The sequence below is a fragment of the Uranotaenia lowii genome, chromosome 2 (genome assembly GCF_029784155.1).
Source record: "Uranotaenia lowii strain MFRU-FL chromosome 2, ASM2978415v1, whole genome shotgun sequence".
Classification (NCBI taxonomy): Eukaryota; Metazoa; Arthropoda; class Insecta; order Diptera; family Culicidae; genus Uranotaenia; species Uranotaenia lowii.
The window spans coordinates 342,766,149-342,786,269 of NC_073692.1; the positions used below are offsets into that span (position 1 = coordinate 342,766,149).

At 30.9% G+C, this 20,121-nt stretch overlaps 1 protein-coding gene across 3 annotated transcripts in view; it reads left to right on the forward strand.

The window, feature by feature from the left end:
- Positions 1-20,121, forward strand: part of LOC129748868 (uncharacterized) — a 505,296-nt gene that overhangs the window by 428,772 nt on the left and 56,403 nt on the right. For 2 of the 3 annotated variants that reach the window (XM_055743631.1, XM_055743632.1), the window contains exon 2: positions 1,299-2,156. The exons of the other annotated variant lie outside the window; for it this stretch is intronic. In XM_055743631.1, coding sequence (XP_055599606.1) covers positions 2,054-2,156 — 103 coding nt within the window. In that variant the 5' untranslated portion in view covers positions 1,299-2,053. The remainder of the gene's footprint in view (positions 1-1,298; positions 2,157-20,121) is intronic. 3 annotated transcript variants of the gene reach the window in all.

The following is a 20,121-nucleotide window of genomic DNA, read 5'->3' on the forward strand; positions in this document are numbered from 1 at the left end:
CTATAATCAAAAAAAAATTAGTTAGAAGTTTGAGTGATCATTTAAAATGTCGCAAAATGGGGAGCTTTAGTGAGAACTATGGAGCTTTAGAGAGAGAAAAAATTCCCCCAAAAAGGTAAATAACAGTTTTTCTTGTATGACCTTTTCTAATTAATATTAAATACTCGGGATAAAGCCCGATTCAGATTTTGTAAGTGGGAAAATTTCAAATATATTCATGAGAGAATGCTTATTTTCTAAAAACGAAACAGAGCCTTCAATAGGAAACTGTTATAACAAACTCCAGAATTAAGGCTTAACTTCATTGCTACAAATCAATTAAGCTTTAATATTCGTTGTTCAACCAAATGCAAGATTAAAGATTCTAGCCAGAAAAACGTTCGGTCAGCTGATTTACCTTCAGGCTTTCATCATATGGAAGTTGGCTATCAGCAGGGACGTTAATTTTCAATTAACGATACTGGCTTTGGGTCTTGAGTCAGATTCTGCCAAACTAGCCACGCGGCGATGATGATGATGATGGTTGAACATTTTTACTGGTCCATTTCACATGCTCATCTTCAACTCATTTCCCGAAATGCGAAGCAAATCCATCCGCGAGAACCTGCAAGCAACCAGACGGTTTACAGAGAGCGCTATATCAACTGAAAAATAACAGACCCAAAGGCTCCAGCAGCACTTTTAACTGACCAAAACCAACTCTAATAACCCCCTGAAGGCAAGCGAGGGGGCCCCTATTCGGACTCTCTAAGGGCAAATTGTTTAAGAAAACCATAATTCTGACTAATTTTGGGGTTTATTGTACGTCGTCGTCGTCGTTGCTCGGCCAAATAGCGGTACCTCGGGGAGCTCCCTTTTCCCGAAATTCTAGGGTCTTACTGGGTTTTGGTGGCGAGGAGAAATGAAGTTGGAATTCTGGGATCAACGGGTTGTGGCCTGGGCCACGCCTCAATCGGCAAATTGCTGCTCGTTCGCTCATTAGTTGGCTAAAATGGCTTGAGAAAATCCTAACGCAAATCGCAAAAGACAGTCCGCGGCTAAAGTATTAAGTGTTTAATCATTCTTTTTTTTCTGTGTTTTTCCCCGAATTGGTGCGAAAAACAAAAACGCTACGAAGGAATCACTTTGCACATGAAAGGCCGAGGGAAGCAATCCCGAGAATCTCCTGTTTGCCATCTGATATAGTTGATGAATAAAAAGAACTGTTCTGGGAGCTGATGGCAAAAAGAGAGACAAATGAGGGAATGAACTGAAGAAAAAAACGACAAATTAATCAAACCGTTTGTTACACTTTTTAGGCACGGTCAATAAAAAAAAACAAGTGCTGAAATAGCCGGGAAGATGAAATCGAGAAATCCAACGATTAGGTAGTGTGAATGAAGAAGTTGACGAAGTTGATTCAGCAGAGAATAAAGTGAAACAAAAAAACTATAAAACCAAATCAAGTTCAACGGCGGAAAACAACAAGAGTGAGCAAATTGTCATAAGTAAGTGAGTGAATGAGCTTTCTGGTGAAGGCAACAAAAAAAAACGACCGTGAGTTCAAGTTAAACAACAAAACGAAAAAAAAAACGAGCAACATAATTCGATATCGCGGAACAAGATCTCTGACGATTCGGAGAAGTCTCAGACACAACCAGTGCCAGTAAAAGTGCTAACAAGTGGTTTGTTCTTACTTCATCATTGGCAAGAATCAGCAGCCAGCAGCAGGAAAAACGTAATAAAAATTACCCCATCGGAAACGGATAGAAATTAAATTCGTTTCAATTGATTGCTGCCTGACATTTAGAACAGAACTTAAAAAATTATCAATCGAGTTGCGCTTCGCGTGCGTACGCCTGAATCACAAAAATTAAGTCTCAGTCATTCTGCCGTGCGTATTCAGATACCGCAAGTTTTATGGCTGCACGTTAAAATCAACCGGGCGTGTGTTTTTTTCCTGCAATTGTTTAACGCTTTCCGCTCCCAGCATCAATGATCCTGTCGTGAGTGTTCAGTGAGCTGGAAAATTGCGGCGAACCTCCTGGGCGGGAATTGAACGAGGGAGGGCAGAATGGAACAGCCAAGGGTTATCTTTCTGAAACCGAAAAACGCTATCAGCAGCAGCACCAACAATCACAGCCAGGACAGTCGAAGGGCGAGTTTTAGAGAAAAAGGTAACGCTTTGGTTGATGCAAATGGTTCTCAAGGTTGAAAGAAACTAAATCACAAATTACAAAAAAATTATTGATCAAGAAACAATTCATTCGTATTAGGCTCAAGTTCAACTGAAATCAGTTCAAATCTGCACTTCAAAATCATACAAAATCTGATATCACTGTCTTGAATTAAGTCGCGAATGCCATAAAGATGGTAAAACGACTATAATCGAAACAAAAAAAAACTGTCTTGAATTAATTTTAAAAACAAAACAAGTTCGAGAACCTCGTTTAAAATGAGATAAAAAAATGCGGATGAAAAATATGCTTTTCTCTTGAATCCAAACCGCAAATGAGTAAACCAGCAGATTTCAGAAATAACTTTTTCTATTTTGAGAGGTCCAGATGATCCTTTATCAAAATCTGATTTAATAAAAAACCACGTCGTCATATAGTTCTCTTCTCTCCTTCTGCTCTGCTTTAGATTCAATAAATACAAAAAGTTATGTGAAACCTTATTCAAAATAAGTAGCATAGCAATTTCGTCCTTTTTCAAAGTTTCAATAAGCATGAAAAATTCAGATTCCATTTTTTAAGTTTTCAGGGATGAATAAACCCTCTGGACGAATTTTTATTATCGTTTGAGTTTCTCTAAGTAAATTGAATAGCTGTATGTTTGCTTTTTGAAAATTGAAGTTGATTTCAGTCCGTGCTCTTCAATATAGTATAGTAGTAGTCTTCCGAAATGACCATATACTGAGAACATAATGTTTGTCATAATCTATAATCTTTTGTACAATGTAACCAAATCTTCACCGTCTTCTTTCGAACAAAAATGTCTGGAAAATCTCCTTGATTTGTTTCAATGACATTCTACAAAAAGGTTACCAAAAAGTATGTAAAATTGTACCATATTTATACTACATATTACCTGTACTACCCATCTTATAATCAGCAATGTATTCATATTAGATTTAGATTGCTTAATACCATTGAAATTAAAAGTGGTCTCCATCGATATGAGAGCGTTGAAATCTACCAAGCGCACTCTAGTTTTGAGGCGTTTGGAAGGCCTCATAAAATCAGAAAGATTAAAAATCGTCACAAAAAATCCGCCAAATCACATTCCCATCATAAGCAAAATAATATTTCAACAGTAACATCAAATATTCGTACGGAGAAGTGGCGTCCAAACAAAATTAAATGAACTCCCATGGCCATAAATTATCAACGCGAAACACAACATTAATCAAATAGCTTTTTTATTTTTTCAAATTTAGTAGACAAACTTTGATCAAATTAGACATTAAATTGAAAAAATTCTCGAACTCTTAAAATAGTGTGAGAAGTATTGAATAAGACATAACTAAGACAAAAATTCTGTTTTTTAATATCGTTTATCTATCATAATTTTGTTTTGATTTTTGCAGATTTTTTACTACACCAACATTCTGATAAGTAAATATTTCAATTTTTTAAAACTTTTTTTACAAAACTTCAAAAGAAAAAAGGATGCTTATTTATGAGAACTGATTTTAATTCAAATAGCACAGTGTTGGAAACGTGTTTTGCAATGTGTTAATCAAAAAATGAAAAATAAATAGAATTGACAGTTGGGTAAGATTAATAACGATTTTAACTAAATAGAATCGGTTTGGTATAGCCAAATCTGTGAGAAGGACGAATATATTAATATTGTTTGCTAAGTATTTTTCCAATTTTTTTTTGGTTGAGAAAGATGTCTTATCTTGTTTAAAGAAGGCTTTTCCGACATATTTATCAAATCGAAATTTGATATAATGACAAATTTAAAAGTGATATGCTTCTAAATAAATTCTACCCGTTCATTTTCAACATCTTTCATTTCATCTAACCTTCTATCAACCCATATGAAAAAAAATTTTCCTTATCTATAGATGTCCCTACTAAAAAGGACATCACTTTTCACCGCTAGACCGGTAAATTAAGTCTTCATTTAAAAGAGTTTTAATTGAAATTTTCACCTTTTTGGGTATGTACGAATTTATAAAATGGTAAATTTTGAGATCCAAAAATAGGTGGAGGGCCTTGCTTATGGAATCATCTCAGTATGACTCTTCTTATAATTTAAGCACATTTAGAAAAATAATCAATTGAATGCCAATTTCATATCAACTGTATTATTTTAACAGCAATTTTGGCGCATAGTGTTTTTTTATTTGAAAAATTACCAATTTTTTTTTTTGAAGAAAATTTTGAAAAAGTTTGTTAAAACTGAGAGACCATTAAATCAATTATGCCTTTTTTAAAACACTGCTTCACATAAACTAGATGAGGAGGTTTTAAATCCCTTGAAAAGAAAACAAACTATTTAACATATTTATTTAAAAAAAATGGTGAAATATAGTTCTGCAGGTACTGCGCTTTAAATATGTTTAGTTTTTTGTTGTGTGCTCGCATGCAATATTTCAAACAGTTTAAAAAAAATGCTTGATCAAATGACTCATAATTTGTACAAATATGTGCCATAAAACAAAATCTGTCTTTTGTATGTACAGAATCTGGATTTAAAGCAAGTAGATAAAAAATATAACTTTTTAAGATGAAAAAACCATCCAGGCATATGCAGAAATAATTTATTTTTCAAAATGGAGTCAAAAAAAATTTTTTTTTCAAATATCTGGAAAAAACTAGTATTTTGGTCCGCTAGAGAATTTTATTTGTTTTGTGAATTTGATTACATGACACATGTGAAGAATTCATTGGGCCATTACTCAACAGTAAAATCGGCAAAATAGGCAAATAGGATCAATGATTATATCGTTGATGAATTCGAAAGCAAAGTAAAAAAAATCAATTGACATTGCAAGCTGTTTGAATGCATTGTTGTTAAAAACATATTTTTGTCTAGAGCTGGAAAATTATATTGGAAACAAAAAAAAATTAAACACTATTTTGAAAATAATTCAAATGTATAAGTTCCAAAAAACCACTCAGTTCAATTTTTATTTATCAACCAGTTAAACTAAAAAATTTTCATGGATGTCTTTTTTAAATGTGTTCTTGCCCTGTTGAACTTATTCCATTTTTATAAGAAGAGGACAATATTGTAAACCAAGGCCGGATTAAAGAGGGGGCAAAAGGGGCAATTGCCTCGGGCCCCCCGGCTCAAGAGGGCCCCCCGAGGGAAAAAAAAAGTTTTAACATGACTCAAACCATACTACTTAAATTTCTACAAATAAACGAAAAGTTATCAAACAAGAAAATCGGATTGAAAACTTGAAATATAACAACTAAAGGGGGCCCCGTGAATTAATATCTAGAATAGTTTTCCTCTCACATAAACTAAGAGGGGCCCTTGGGGTGAACAATGAAGAATTTCTCCCGATTTTTCCGGGCTGAGAACATCAAAATCTTGGTATTGAAATTCAAAATTCTCAAAATCTGGGAAAAAAAATGTAAACCGAATTCGAAAAAAAATATGAGGAGAAATATGTACCTCAAATTTTCATTTTTTTACCGAAAAATGTCAGTCAGGATATTTGTCAGTATCTTCTCATTTTCATTCCAGACAAACGTCTTGCACAATTATAATGTTTATTTTTACGTTAACCTTCCAAGTAATGGTTACTGCTCAAAAATAGCAGCTAATTTCGTCAAAACTGGCTCACAGTGCTAAGAGAGTACAGAGAAGTTTCATGAAAAACATCTCAGATTTTTACCCGGGAAATGTCCGGGTTAATATCGGGTATTATTAAAACTTTTTACTTATCAATCATTTTCATTGAAATAACCGTTGGTTGATAAAAATTTTTTTTGCTCCCTATTTTTGAAAACAAAATCTTTAAAAAAAAACTGTAGTTGCGTAAATTGCACCAATTGACAGTACTGAGTTTCTTTATTGAATTTCCATTCCAGTTTCTGTCTAAGGTTTAAAATTCGTATTTAAACATTTTCAACTGATTTAACCAACATTTTCCCATCTACTGAAGTTAATATCCTGAATCATTTTTAAATGATCATTCTCAAATTATCATCAAAACGATCTTATAGTTGAGTTGCTAATATCATTGAGTGATTCTCTTAACATGAATATTTCTTTGTTTTTTCCATCTTATATTTTTCCAGATTCAATTCATCGAGATTTTCAAGTCTTGTGTTGTTTCTTCAGTTATTGAAGTTCAGTTTTATGGTTTTTCTGAATTTTGAGAACTTACAATCTTTGTTTAAGGTACTAAACTCATTTGGATTTCTTATCTGATTTTGTTTCAATGATAACTGATTCTGTATTTTAAACATTTAATCTCTATTCTGTTTTTTTCTCACTTCTACCCTTTTGGCTTTGGGGGCATCGAATGAAACTTTTGTCACATTTAGAAAAACAATATGATAAGATTTTTTTTATCTGATGAGAATCATATTCATAAACATCTCATGAAAACGCTTTTTGTGTTTCAAAGATATAAAATTGAAATATACATTTGGTGCAATTTCTGCTGTGATTGTAACTTTAAATCTCCATTTTTTATATTAAATTAATATTTCGTTTTTCAATACTTGATTTGAAATTATAATTTAGATATGAGACATTGAGTTGTGGTTGTGAAAATAACCTAACCAACTCTTATATCTGTATCTCTATAGAATTTGAATTTAATTATTTTGTATATTTTATTTTTGAATTTTGTGTTCTATGTTTCAAATCTTCATAATACTTTCCATTTGTCATAAGGTGAAAATTCCTCGACGGTCAATGATGAAATGAAAAACACCTAAAATATCTATTCGGTCCTTTTTCTAAATAAGAGAATTTTAGTTGGTGATAAGATATGAAGAATAAAAAATAAGAATAAAGTTTTGCATTTGGAAGCTCCAATCAGACCTTCATTTTTGAGAAATTTCTAAACTCTTCCGCAATGTTTGCACTTGATAAATGACCAGTTTTTATTTGAAGATACCAGAAACAACGAAAACATGGCTATTTGAAGAGAATATAAAGAACACATCTTCAGTTCTTTTATACGTTTAAATTTTTTTGTTTTCTCTGGGATAGCATTGAAAAAAAACGACGAATCATAGACCCCCCCCCCCCCCCCCCCCCCGAGAAAATTTGCCCCGGGCCCCCCGATGGCTAAATCCGGCCCTGTTGTAAACCTATCTAGATTATTAAGCATATTTTCCAAATAGTTAATATTTAATAGCTTTAATGATATTATTTTTGTAAGTTCGTGCTTTTTCCAAAATGTGATTTTTCCGACAAAACTAAATATTATCTTCTCGACACTCTCAAACATGTCAAAAATAATGGAGATGTAGAAATTTCAAAATATATGTTCATTCTTTTTAAAATAATTTGCATTAAATAGTATCTTAAACGTAAATAGAACAAGTAATTTAAATTTTTGATTATTCAACAGCAGTTTAAAAAAAACCTTCCGAGTCGGTGAGTTGAACAACAGATTAAACAAATTTTTCTGAAAAAAAATATATATTAAAACCCGATATTTTTAAATAATCCAAGACGGAAATAGAATTTAACATTTTAGAAATTAAAAAAAAATTTTTTTTATTTAATCGAATGGGACATTTACCATGAACTTCCTTAGTTTAAATTTAGACATTTTAGCACGTTTGAGCCGTTCGTGTCTCATCATGAACTTCAATTATACCTAAACAGAAAATTTTCAACAATTCAAAAATGTTCTTTCGAAAAATGTAATTTCAAAATAAAACCGACACTTTGATGATTGTTCTTATCAAGTTAAGAATTCGCTTTTTTTCTTTTTTACGGATTTAAAAACAAAGCTCAGATAATTTTTTAACTGAAATTTTAATGAACATTAATACAATGTGGAAATGGCGTTTCTAAAATCCTTTAAATTGTTTAAAAATTGAACTTGATGAAATTCATTAAAAATAACATTTTGCCTTTGAAGTTTGCTCTTATCTTTATTTTTAATCAAAGTTCATAAAAGAATTTTTTTGATATGCAATGTACAACAATCTAGAAAAAAATAATTTGAATCCGTCTTTTTATGATTTGTGACTAATTTTGAACATAAATGAGAAGAAACAGGAGCATGATTTAGGAACTACATAATTCTATTTTCTTTTTAATTTTCTCTACTGTTTTACTATTTTTGCAATAATGACATTAATGCATACATGATTCTGCAAATTTGATCATATAAATATTTACCATCCTTAACCTAGTTGAAAGATGAATTTTTTTATTGATATTTGTTCTGGGGAAAACAGTTCTGAATAGAGAGCCGATTTTCCGGCCATATTTACGTTCATTGGAATCGGAAAATCTGAAGATCCTTTTCCAGGGAATTCCCGAGATCATTGGAAAAATTAAAAAAAAAACTAGATTTCAACACTCTACTGCTTACGGAATCTGTATGTATATGGTTAAAAAAAAAAATATCACAAAATTTTGATGCCTGGAAAATTCAATTCAAAAATATAAAACCTAAAATATTATTCAAAATTAACTCTTCATTTCAAAAATATTATTCAAAAATTTCAACTAATTTTAATGCTTATAACAAGATTAAATTGTTGCAAAAATATGGTATTTTACATAAATTTCTCAGTTACCTTAAAACAAAGTAATTTTCCATTTTTTTTTTAAATTTCTTCTATATTGCATGCAAAATTCTTGCATTAAATTAAACCAAAATGGTTTAATTTCATGCAAATATATCGAATTATTCAGAGTAGGTACTGAGAAATAGAAAAAAATATGATTTTAAAACAGAGTTTATTACCTTATACTTTTAACGACAATATTAATCGCTTCTTGCTGCAAAAAAATGAAATAATTTAGAAAGATTTTTCACAATCGATAAATGTTGGTTTAGTAGACTTCAGGTTACTCATCAAATTTCCGGATTTCTATCCCTTTGCTCCATAAAGTGTATTTCCCATGCCGATCATTTTGCTACTGTCAACAGTTTGCGAAACGAAAGTTCAAAATAAAACAATCCAATTCTTCTCATATCGTTTCTATATTGAAATTGTTTGGTTTAACAAATCCTTTGTCGTTCTAAATTTCCGAACAAAAAATATTTTTTAATCAAATTAAATATATTAACCAGCTTGTAGAAAAAAAAGTTAAAGTCTAAGCCCTATATCAAGAGAGAACAACAATTTTCCTTACTGAATCTGTCCAATTTTTTCAATAAAGGTCGAGTAAATTTTAAGTGTGTTAGCTGTGTCTATTGAGTTTGGGAATTCTTGGGATTTTACAGCGATTCCCGGGATTCAGGAATTCCCGAAATTTTTTTGGTGATACCATAAATAGTTGCGGTAAACTGTGAAAATGAAAAAAGTTCTTGGTCTGAAATGTCTTCTTATGTCCTCAATTCTGATGGCTCATAACTTCTCACTGTTTCATGTCTCATTTCTTACGATTTACTTCTCATGTCACTTTTAACTTTTCACTTCCTAACTGGTCATTTTTCAGTTCTCTTGTCTCACTTCTAAAATTTTGACAAATTTCGTTCCGCAATCGGTCAGATTGGCCAAGGTCACGAGCCAGGACGTCCGAATTGCTTCTTTTATGGATTCATTTCATCTTGAGGTCAAAAGCATTCTTCTCAAATGCCGCAAGTTTAGATCCGATAATTTTTACACATTTCGTTCCGAAATCGGTCAGATTGACCATGGCCCTTTATCATTTTAAGTAAGTGATTTTTGATTCACTGGATATTAAACATAGAATATTTCGATAATTTTAAAGTAGTTTTGCGAGTCATTGTCACATTAGACTGAGTCAATTTGGGTCATTTTTTAATTTCTCAAACCCTGGCTTCTTAAAAGCTTCGTCGTGCTTCAAAACTAATCTAGGATTTATCTAGATTTTTTTAAAAACGTTTAAATGAGTAAATTTGAACTTTTATGTTTGCATGGGAAAGTTGAACCTAGCCTGATGATGGGTTTTGTGTCAATTAATAAATTCTTCAACGGAATTTTTTCGCTGAACATATTTGTCGTAGACCGTAATTTCGTTTCTAATTTGGCAAAAAGGTTATTCACTGTTGAATAGGGGTTTTGTTTTTTGGCTTCGAAAAACAATCAATTCAGTTGACATCACTGCTAGTACCTAGCGAGGTATAGTATGACTACTTTACAAGCAATACTTTGCTAGGCAGCAGCAGTGATGTCAATTTAATATATTGTTTTTTAAAGCGAAAAAACATTCTTCTAATCAATAACTAATAAATTTTTTGATAATGAAATACGAAGCTACGCTCTTCGACAAAGCTGTTCAGCAAAAAGTTCCGTTGAAGAATTCATAAATTGGCACAAAACCCATTATTCGGCTCGGTTCCCCAGAAGTATCAAAATGATGTTGATTTTTCAGAACAAAATATTTGATTCTCCCATTTAAACATAAAAGTTCAAATTTACTCATGTAACGTGACATAAAAATTTTACCAAAAATCATGGACCAGTTTTGAACCGAATCGAAGCTTTCAAGACTTCAAGGTTTGAGAAATTGAAAAATGACCACAAATTGACTCAGTCTATTTTCACATATGAAAGCCAAAAAGGAATTTTCTTCATCAACGAAAAGTCCTTCTTTAAAGAACCTGGAAGACAGCTTACCTTAATTCGCATTACCAATTTACAATATCCCTACCGCGATAAAAAACGAGCGTGAATTTGGTGAGTAGTGATCAAAAAGAAAAGTGGTAAAATCGAGAATCTACTGTATTCTTTTTGGGTGTAACAATTTAATAAGTATGAAGTATGGAGTGTATGTAGTGTAGTTATACAATCCAATTTATTTTTGTCAAATAAATTCATGTTTCATTATTTAATTTACATAATTTTCCATCTCACGACATAGCTTGATGAACATTCCTAAAAATCACTCGGTCCATGACAACCGTTCCTCAATTTCATGGATATCTCATATTCGTTAGATCACTCTCCACTTGGTCTAATGTTCCAAGTAAATATGAAACTCCCAAATCTAAAGTATCAGACATTACTCCTACAGATGAAAGTGTTTGAAAAAAGCCTAAATTGTGAGATTCTGAAGCAACAACCTTTAAATAGTAGCTTAGAATATTGGAAACCATCTTTTATATGACGGCATCTCGGAAAAATACTAATAATGGGTTACTCAAGTAAAATTTTCGACACTTTGAAAAAATAAAATTCAAAAACTTGAATAAGTTTGACAATTATTTATTAAATTGCGATACTTTTTTGTTTTGGATTAGATTTTCGAATCTTTGAAAACATTTTGACTATGTCTAAAGTAGATTCAACAGGCTTTTATCATTATGGAACCCATGATCTAAAACCGATTCTAAGAATTTGATTTTTGATGTACTCAAAGTGTCGTGTTTTGTTCGTGATGGATATTGTATGAAAAAGATTTGAATAGTTTTAATTTTTTTTAGGGCTAGCATCCACTCCTCGCGATGTTTGTTTGATGTTGTAGTACTCTATTCAACTGCAAGGAAAATATCATTTTCGAAATTTTTTCAAGTATTACGATTGCATATTCCTCAAGTAGCTGACTGCTTTTCAGAACAATGAAGCATTATTCAATAAACAAATATCGGTTGACCATTCATACTTTTCTATCTACAGATGTAACCTTCACCATTATTATAGGGCTATGTTTGAACCAAAAATTACGAGCTCAGCTGAACAATATGCTCCAAATTCCATTAAAAAATTTGCCACACTTGCCAAAAATAATGCCCCTTCTCAACACTTGTTGATTCGGAACGAAACAACCCTGCCACATTAACGTACCTTCGCTCGCAAGTTTCATTCATTTGTTTTTTTTTCTGTATTCATTTGTTAATTTTTCGATTTGCTTCTCCTCGCACTAAAATGACAAGCAAATCATTGAATGATTTGTGCGAACGGCAGGAAAGTTATGAAACTCGATACCAATAGAGACTGGCTTTAGTTGCTTGGTCTTCAGCCGTGTGTTATGGGCTCCGATTTGTTCGGAAGGAATGTTTGAAGGGTGCAACAAAAATTGCCTAGACTTCAAGTAATCTAATCTTTCAGCTTCGAAACGCTCCGACAACTGTTTTCGTTTGGGTCTAAATATTTTGCTACGATCGGCGGTTTTGCATTTGTGAATGAAACCTTCTTACTCTTTTTTTAAATATTTTATGTCCGACGAAGGCGTGTCAAAATATTTCAGAGGGAAGCGTGCGATTGACATTTGTTTGTCGAGTGACTTGTTTACATCTCTATTTTTATTTATCTAGAAAATTGATAAATTCTATTTGTCTGAAACACAAGATGTCAATTAAACTAAAATTTGTTTTTTTTATTTTTCAGGTGAGTTCATCAAAAGAATTCTTCTTCAAGGTTTCTTTACGAATCACAGCAAAATAAGTTTCACAGACTTTGAACTTCATCTACGGTATGTATTTGACTTTAAAACGAAGCAAACAAATTCCAAGGATGGTCTCCCAGCAGCGGCCATCCTTGGCCGAATGGATTGATTGTCATTTCCAAAAATGTCTCGGACCCGCAGAATGTTGTTTAATAATCGACAGAAAGATGGAGCAAAAAAATAACAAATCAAGAAATGCAGCAGCCAACCAAAGAACATATATCTACACACATCGATCAATCGCCATGTTTGGGGGAAGGTGAACTTTTCGCGAAATGTAATCCAAACAACGGCGGACTCCCAATTTGATTTAGTTTAAGGTTGAGTCGCTTAGATGGCTACCTTAAATGGATCTTTGGACCGCTCTGTGCTGCTTCAGGTTGTGACCGATTGAGCAATCGAAATGAAGGAGAAAACATTAGTTGGGTCTTTTTGTTGGCCGACCGGCAGTAGTCGACTTTGAGATGATGACCTTTGAACATATGTCAAAAAAAAACAACAAACAGAACACGTTGGGTTCCATTAGTAACTTATGGAACTTCAAATCCGATGCGCCCGCTAGTAGTATGAGAATAAAGCTGCGATTGAGAAATCGACACACGTCTTGAAGCAGCTACTGTTTTCTTTGAGGCACCACAAATCGTAGCCAGCGTATGAAGGTTTCAGTTCAATTTGAAGATAGAGTTTTCGTTGCCTCTTAGTATAAGTAACAGAATCTTGTTTATTCTTAAATTTGAAACAAACACTAATATAGAATTGATCTTAGAGGCGCTTCATGATTCCTTGAGCGATTCTTATGGCATTTTTAATTTATCGAGGATTATGATGCCTAAAATCTTGAAGATACTTTAATTTTTAACCCAAATATAGGTAACTGTATTAAATCTATTTAAATTTTGTAATATTATATGATCTCTATAACCATTTAAATAAAAAATATGCATTCATAATCCGTATGAAATGAATTCGAGCCTAATTCCTGGAAAGTTTTAAAAACAGTACGTCAACTACATGGTAAATATGAAGTCACAAATATTTTTTTTAACATGACAAATAACAACGACTAAAAAAATAATTTAAAGTAGTTGGTTTTGTTTGTAGATTGATTTTTGTAACTTTCATGTTTTATTTGTGAAATATTTTGCGTTTTGTAGCCAAAAAGATGTAAGTGCAAAAATCATAAATTCTGAATCATTAACACCGAACACCCAAGCAACCAAAAGTCCTATAAAATAAGTACGAAATATCTCACTCAGCCCCATATTTTATCTGAAGTTAGGAGTGTATTCGAAAAAATGCTACACTATGTTTTGTGAATAATTTATGCATGTATGGATGTAAATTTATGAAATTTTTAGCGAAGTTAGCCAGTAATGTAATGTTTACATATGCAAATTTTTGTGATTTTCTCTCAGGTGGTTTTTTAAAAAACGTCTGATAAAGAAATTTTCTAACTTCAAGTTTGGATACTATGAATACTATGAACAACCTTTTTTTTTTTCAAATCAAGGCTATTTTTGATGACGTTTGCTGTTTACTGAAGCATGACCTTCAAAATAACTCAAAATTTTAAGTTTGGTCAAAGTTATTACAAATTTAGTCGATCGTCCTCCTTCGGCACAAAAACAACATATTTGACTTTTCATTACTCCACCACCGTTTTTGCGTAATGGTTTGATTCCAGATCCAATGAAAACAGAGTATAAAATTTGTGGAACCTATTGAAGTGCTTCGCAGAGAAAATGATCGCATTTGGAGGCAGTCTGCTTTGTATTTTTGGGTATTCCTCGAGTCAATCGTTATGAATGACTAAGAAATTTGCAGTTTTCTCAGATCGTTAGCCTCTCCAAGTACTAGACATTAAATTTTACATTTTTTTTCTCCTTGATTGTCTTCAGGAAATACAGACGAGACTTGTCATCGAAAAGTTTCTGCTTGGAAACCTGCCAGTTGAACGCTAAAGAATTCGTTTTGCTATTCATCACGAACTTTTTCAAAATATCTCCCCACAAGCAGGCCAAAAAGCAGTCAGCAGTCAGAAAAAAAAATTATTTTTTATCTCTTCCGCTTTTCATATTTTCGGATTTAGCTTCAAAAAATCTCTCACTTCATGAAATCAATAATCTTCACTTTCATTCAAATTTTAGCTCATTATTAGGACTTCATACTTCGAAGTTATCGACGTTTTTCGGTGAGTTTTAAAATAATCAAAACAAATTATAAGGACTTCTTATAACACTGACCATGTAAACTTTAGTCGAATAGTTGATTTCCAGCGGTTTTTTTATCTCCCACTGTGACTTTTCTTGATTTCTCTCGATCCTTCCCAAAAAATTTTGTCCATGAACTTCAGTATTTGGCGTTATAACAAAAACCACTAGACAGATTGTCATCAAGTTTTGTACGCGCACTCATTACATTACTAGGTAGCTTTACTGAAAATTTCATCAATTTTCATCAATGCATTCAAAAGTTATTCACAAAACAAAGTGTTGCATTTTTTTTTTTCGAATACACTCCTTACGTTCTATGCAGATATAAATTAAAATACTTTATGATACTTTTAAGTTCCAAAACAAGTCAAATGTCCTTCTATGAAATAAGATCCAATCACGATTTGAAATATGAATTTTCAATAAGGAAAAAATAGCCATTTTGAACTTCTGAGATTTTTTCAAAACACATTAATAATGGTTAAATGTAATTTGATTAAACACAAAATATTTTTTTTACTCTAGAAGTCCTACTGATCTAAATCAGGGATCAAATCCTTTTCCAAATTCATTTTTTCCACCTTAAAAAGTTATCAAAACATAAAGCTTATAAAGTTCGAATAAAAGTTTACAATAATAATTTTTTAATATATGTAAATACAACATGTTCAATTCCTCCTCACTTGCAAACCACATGTTAGGAAAAATGTGTTTTCTTGATTTTAAGCGAAACTGATAAAAATCAAAATAAGGAGCTTCAAATTTTGCTTTAAATATTGAAAGCACAAAGTAAATAGGTACTACTGAATGTCATGTAAAATAACGCATTAAAACTAAGCTTAAAATAACCACTTTGAATCTTTATTCGAACTTTTAATTTATTTATAAAAAAATCAAGAGCGACTTAAAAGAGGTAGATTAAATTCATGAGAAAAAGTGTAAAGTTTTTAAATTTTCAAGCGCAATTATGGTTCAAAATTGCAAGCTCAGGATATTTTTGTCGTCAATTGAAATATTGGATTCTGAAAAGGCCAAAACAAGAAACTGAGTTATTCTAACTAATAATTTAGGATTATAAGCTCCCAAAAGATTTTGTTTTAAGAACACAAAAATTCGAAGTTTAAAAAAACACACAATAAAATTTGGTAAATAAATTAAAAAATTATCAGTCAGTATTTACCTAATTGATCTGTATTATTAGTAAAAAAAAAATTTCATTCAGAATGAACATTTCAATACAGACCCCGTTCGTTTTTGACAACATTCAATTTTGACAACATCCGATTTTGGAACATTTGCCAAAACCGAACGGTTTTCAGAAACAACATTATTTATAGTTTTCGACCAATATAATTTAGACAAACATCAAAAATATGTTTTACGTTTTCTGATGGTGATAAAATATAACAACAAAAAGAAAATTTAAAAAAAATTGTATAAAGTACTCAAAAATGCCAAAAAAGAGAAAATTTTATTGAATGAAAAAAACAATTACAAACCAAATACTTATTTAAAATGACAAAAAAGCAAATATGACAAAAATAAACTAAAATTGAAAGCAGAACGATAAATGTGCTAAATGCGTCAGAAACATGATAAAATAATTAAAAATTACTAAAAATGATCGGCAATGAACTAAAAATTACGTTAATATTAGTTTTTTTTGTAATAATAAGTGAAAAAAGCTGAGAAAAAATCGCAATCGTTCGATTTTGGCAACGGTCGATTTTGTCAACTCGCTCATTTGCAATATCTATTGGTTTCTTCTTATGTTTTATTCGCTTATAATTTTCATAATTTCGAAATGTTCTTATTAGAAGGATATTGCTTTCACCGATAAGGTCGACAAATTAAACAGACACACATAACTAATAGTGATTGAACTATTCATAAATTTCTATTTAATATGAAGATTTAAAAGTTTTATTTTGGGCATTTAAAAATAATCGTTAACAAAATCTTTCCACTTTTACAAACTATTTAAAAAAATTATTTTAATTTTATGCCTACGTTTCAATCATCTATTGATTTAGTAGATTTTGGCATCCTGAGCTAGAATCTTTTGTCAGATTCTGTCTATAACGCCTAGCTTTGGTGATATGAAGATTTCAAGTACAAAGCTGAATCAGTTAAATTATACAGTTTTTTTTTAATTTAAATAGAAAAATATTTTTGGTATTCCTGAAAAAGAATATAAAAAATATTCAATTTCATCAAACAAATTTGTTGAAGTCGGTCAAATGATTTGATTTTCGCTTTTAAAAATATCTTAAATTTAATTAAGTTAATACTTTTTTTCAAAATCGTTAAAAATTTAATATTTAATAGAATTGGTAAAACTAAACTTTTTAAAAACAACTACAGCTTTATTTGCAGGAATCAAAATTACTCGCAGTTTTGGGATAAGTTGACCCTTTTTTTTTGTAATATTTTAAAGTTTTTTAGAATAGTGCAGAAATTTCAAAAATATTTTTAACCTATTCATTAAAAGTTTCAGGGCTCCAAAATTAACTCTTCATTTCTTTGCGCCTCAGAAAAACGTGAATTTTGAGGCCTTGTGTGTAATTTTCCAAAACCGTTTAGGCATTCTGAATAACATGGAGTACAAAATTAAATTGAAGCTGAAATTGGTATCTTGAAGAACATTTCAAAACAGTATAATTAAAAATTATAAAGCTGAATGATTTCTTTTATTTTCAAAGTGATAAGTAGTAAAGTAATGAACACACCTGTAAACTTGCTGAACACAAATTAGATATGTGATGATAATGCTTCGAAATAAACTCATTCCAACCATGTTTCATTTCTTCTTACTTTCTATCCATCAAGAAAATTTCATTATTTTGAGATGTCCCTACAAAAAACGACATCATTTTTCACCGATAAACCGATAAATAGAATAACTTGTAGATACACTTCTCTATAAAAAACAATTTTGCAGACGAGAAAAAACAAAATTTCGTTTGTGAAAATTTTGGTTTATAAACAAAAAGTTTTTCAAATTGCAAACCGAAATTGACAGTTCAAGGGAAACACCCTTAATATTTCTTTGATTTAATCGTATTATGAAAAAAAAATAAAAACTTTTGAATAATTCGGCCGTAACATCAGTTTTTTCATTTGTAAATATCTCAACTAGCCCTGCTCCTTCCTTCGTTATTTGAAAAAACCCGAAGAGAAGAAAAAATAAATTTTCAAGAATTTACTGAAAAATAAATCAATAAAATATCAAAACATACAAAAAATTCCAAAAGCAGAATTCACACCATGGAAGATTTCTACTCCTAAGTATTTGTGACTTTTCCAATTTTATCATCTAAAATTAATTCATTTTCGATTCTATTCTGTAAACATTACGATGGCTTCAAATGGATCATGTCGAATTTCGAAAATCGATCAAATTCATTTTGTAGATTGGCCCTAAAAATGGATCTGTGCAAAATTTCAGCTCGATCGAACTTGATTTCGGTTATTTACCCTTATAATCACTAAAGGAAATCGAAAAAATCTTAATATTTATTTTGGTGCCAAATAACTTAAAAACGCATAAATTGTCAAAATCTCTCGATTGACTTTCTGGGACTTCAGTTCAGTTTTCCGAAAAGCGGCTGGTTTTCCGGAAAATTTTAAATCTCACAAAGTCGATTTTCGGGCAAATATTTTGTGATTTTTGAGCATTAAAAAACTGAAACTTTGAGCGCTTTGAGGCACCCCTTAATCAAGTCCGATTTAGCTGAAATTCAGGTCAGTATTTTTGGTCGAATATACAAAATGAACATGATCGAATGTCATAATTTGATCATGAATGGCCAGTGTCTCTATGGAAAAAAACACGTGTGGAAATTCAAATGTATATAAAAATGATATTAATACACGGTGTTTGAAAGTTGACATTAAAATTATCAACCAGCGTAAACCCATAAACGAAGCACTGATAAGGTTGTTCCAGTCTGATTTTCAAATGAAATCCAGAAAATTTATTTTCGAGTTAAGTTTCATTTGAAATTGAATTCTGAATAAAAATTTTAAATATATGTTTTGAATATTTTTAACCCTTCGTTTCATAAAGTAACAAATTTGCAACAATTAATGTATGGAAAACTGGAAAAAATCGTATTCTATTTTAATTTTTTTTCTTGATATACTCATCATTTAAAACAATTTAGAATGATTTTTAAAGAATAATAAAAAATCATGAAACGAAGGGTTAATGAAATTCAATTCGTATAAAATTTTTAATTCTGAACTGATTCATGATTCTCTTGAATCAGCTCAGAAGCGTGATTTCGCGAAAATGTATTTTTTAACCTTTGTTTTGAGCCAGATACGTCTGAAAAAAGGGTCGTACTTACTTTTGTTTTTTTTTTCATTCTTGAAACATTATAAAAAGATCCTAGAATAACTGTATTTTCTGTATTTTTAAAACACATCACAAATGGAAAATAATTACTCGGTGCCAAATTATATATTTTTCAAATTTATATAAAGAGAATGAATACAATGCAAGTAAACACTAAAATCTATAAGTATAATTCTTTTGAACACTTTTTTTTGTCTCTTGAAAACTCGAAATAGTTTAAATTCTTAGATTAAGTGGAAAAGAACGTAACAGTTTTTCATAACATTACTCCAAGAAGCTCTTTTTTGTGCTGTTAAGTTGAAAATTTAGGTGTTCTGCGTTTGAAAGTGATCCAAATCAGTTCCACGGAAAAATTCGATGATAAGGCCTTCTTTATAATTCCTTAAACTTTTTTTAATTTTATTTTTTATAACTATTTGTTTTTTTTTCTCAATGCTTAGTGAATTTATTCTATTTTATCAGCATTCAGTTAAAGAATATAAAGCGAAAGTTAAAGTTATAACTCTTTATCCTTGCGATCCTTCCCGACCAAACTTTGATGCTTGAGTCGAAAAAGATATTGAGAGCTAAATTTAAGCATTATTTGGTTTGGTTTTTTTTCCAAGATAAAAAACAAGGCATGATGAAAATATTAAGTAGAAAAATGAACTAAAAATTTTAAGTTCCATTTTCTACGATAAAAAAAAAGTTTATAAAAGGGTCAAAAGTTCGTTTTCAACCAGCAGAGTGAGAGCATAAATTGGTGTTTGATTTTTCAGTTGTATCAAAACTAGGCATCATCAAGGTGTCATTATACTTAATTTATATGATTTATTTCGGCAAAAAATCATCAATTAGAAAGAATCAATTGAGTAGCTTAATTTTTGATATTCTTTTAATTTTCTTAAAACGACAAACTTGCTATCATGCCCTATTAGCAAAATTTGGTACCGGTTTGCGCGGATAAAAATGATACAATGCTTAAAAGGCGGTCTCATTTTATGCAACCGAGTCTAATTTTGATTTTAATCAAAGATTGGGCTGCCTCCGGTAAGCAAATTTTGAACC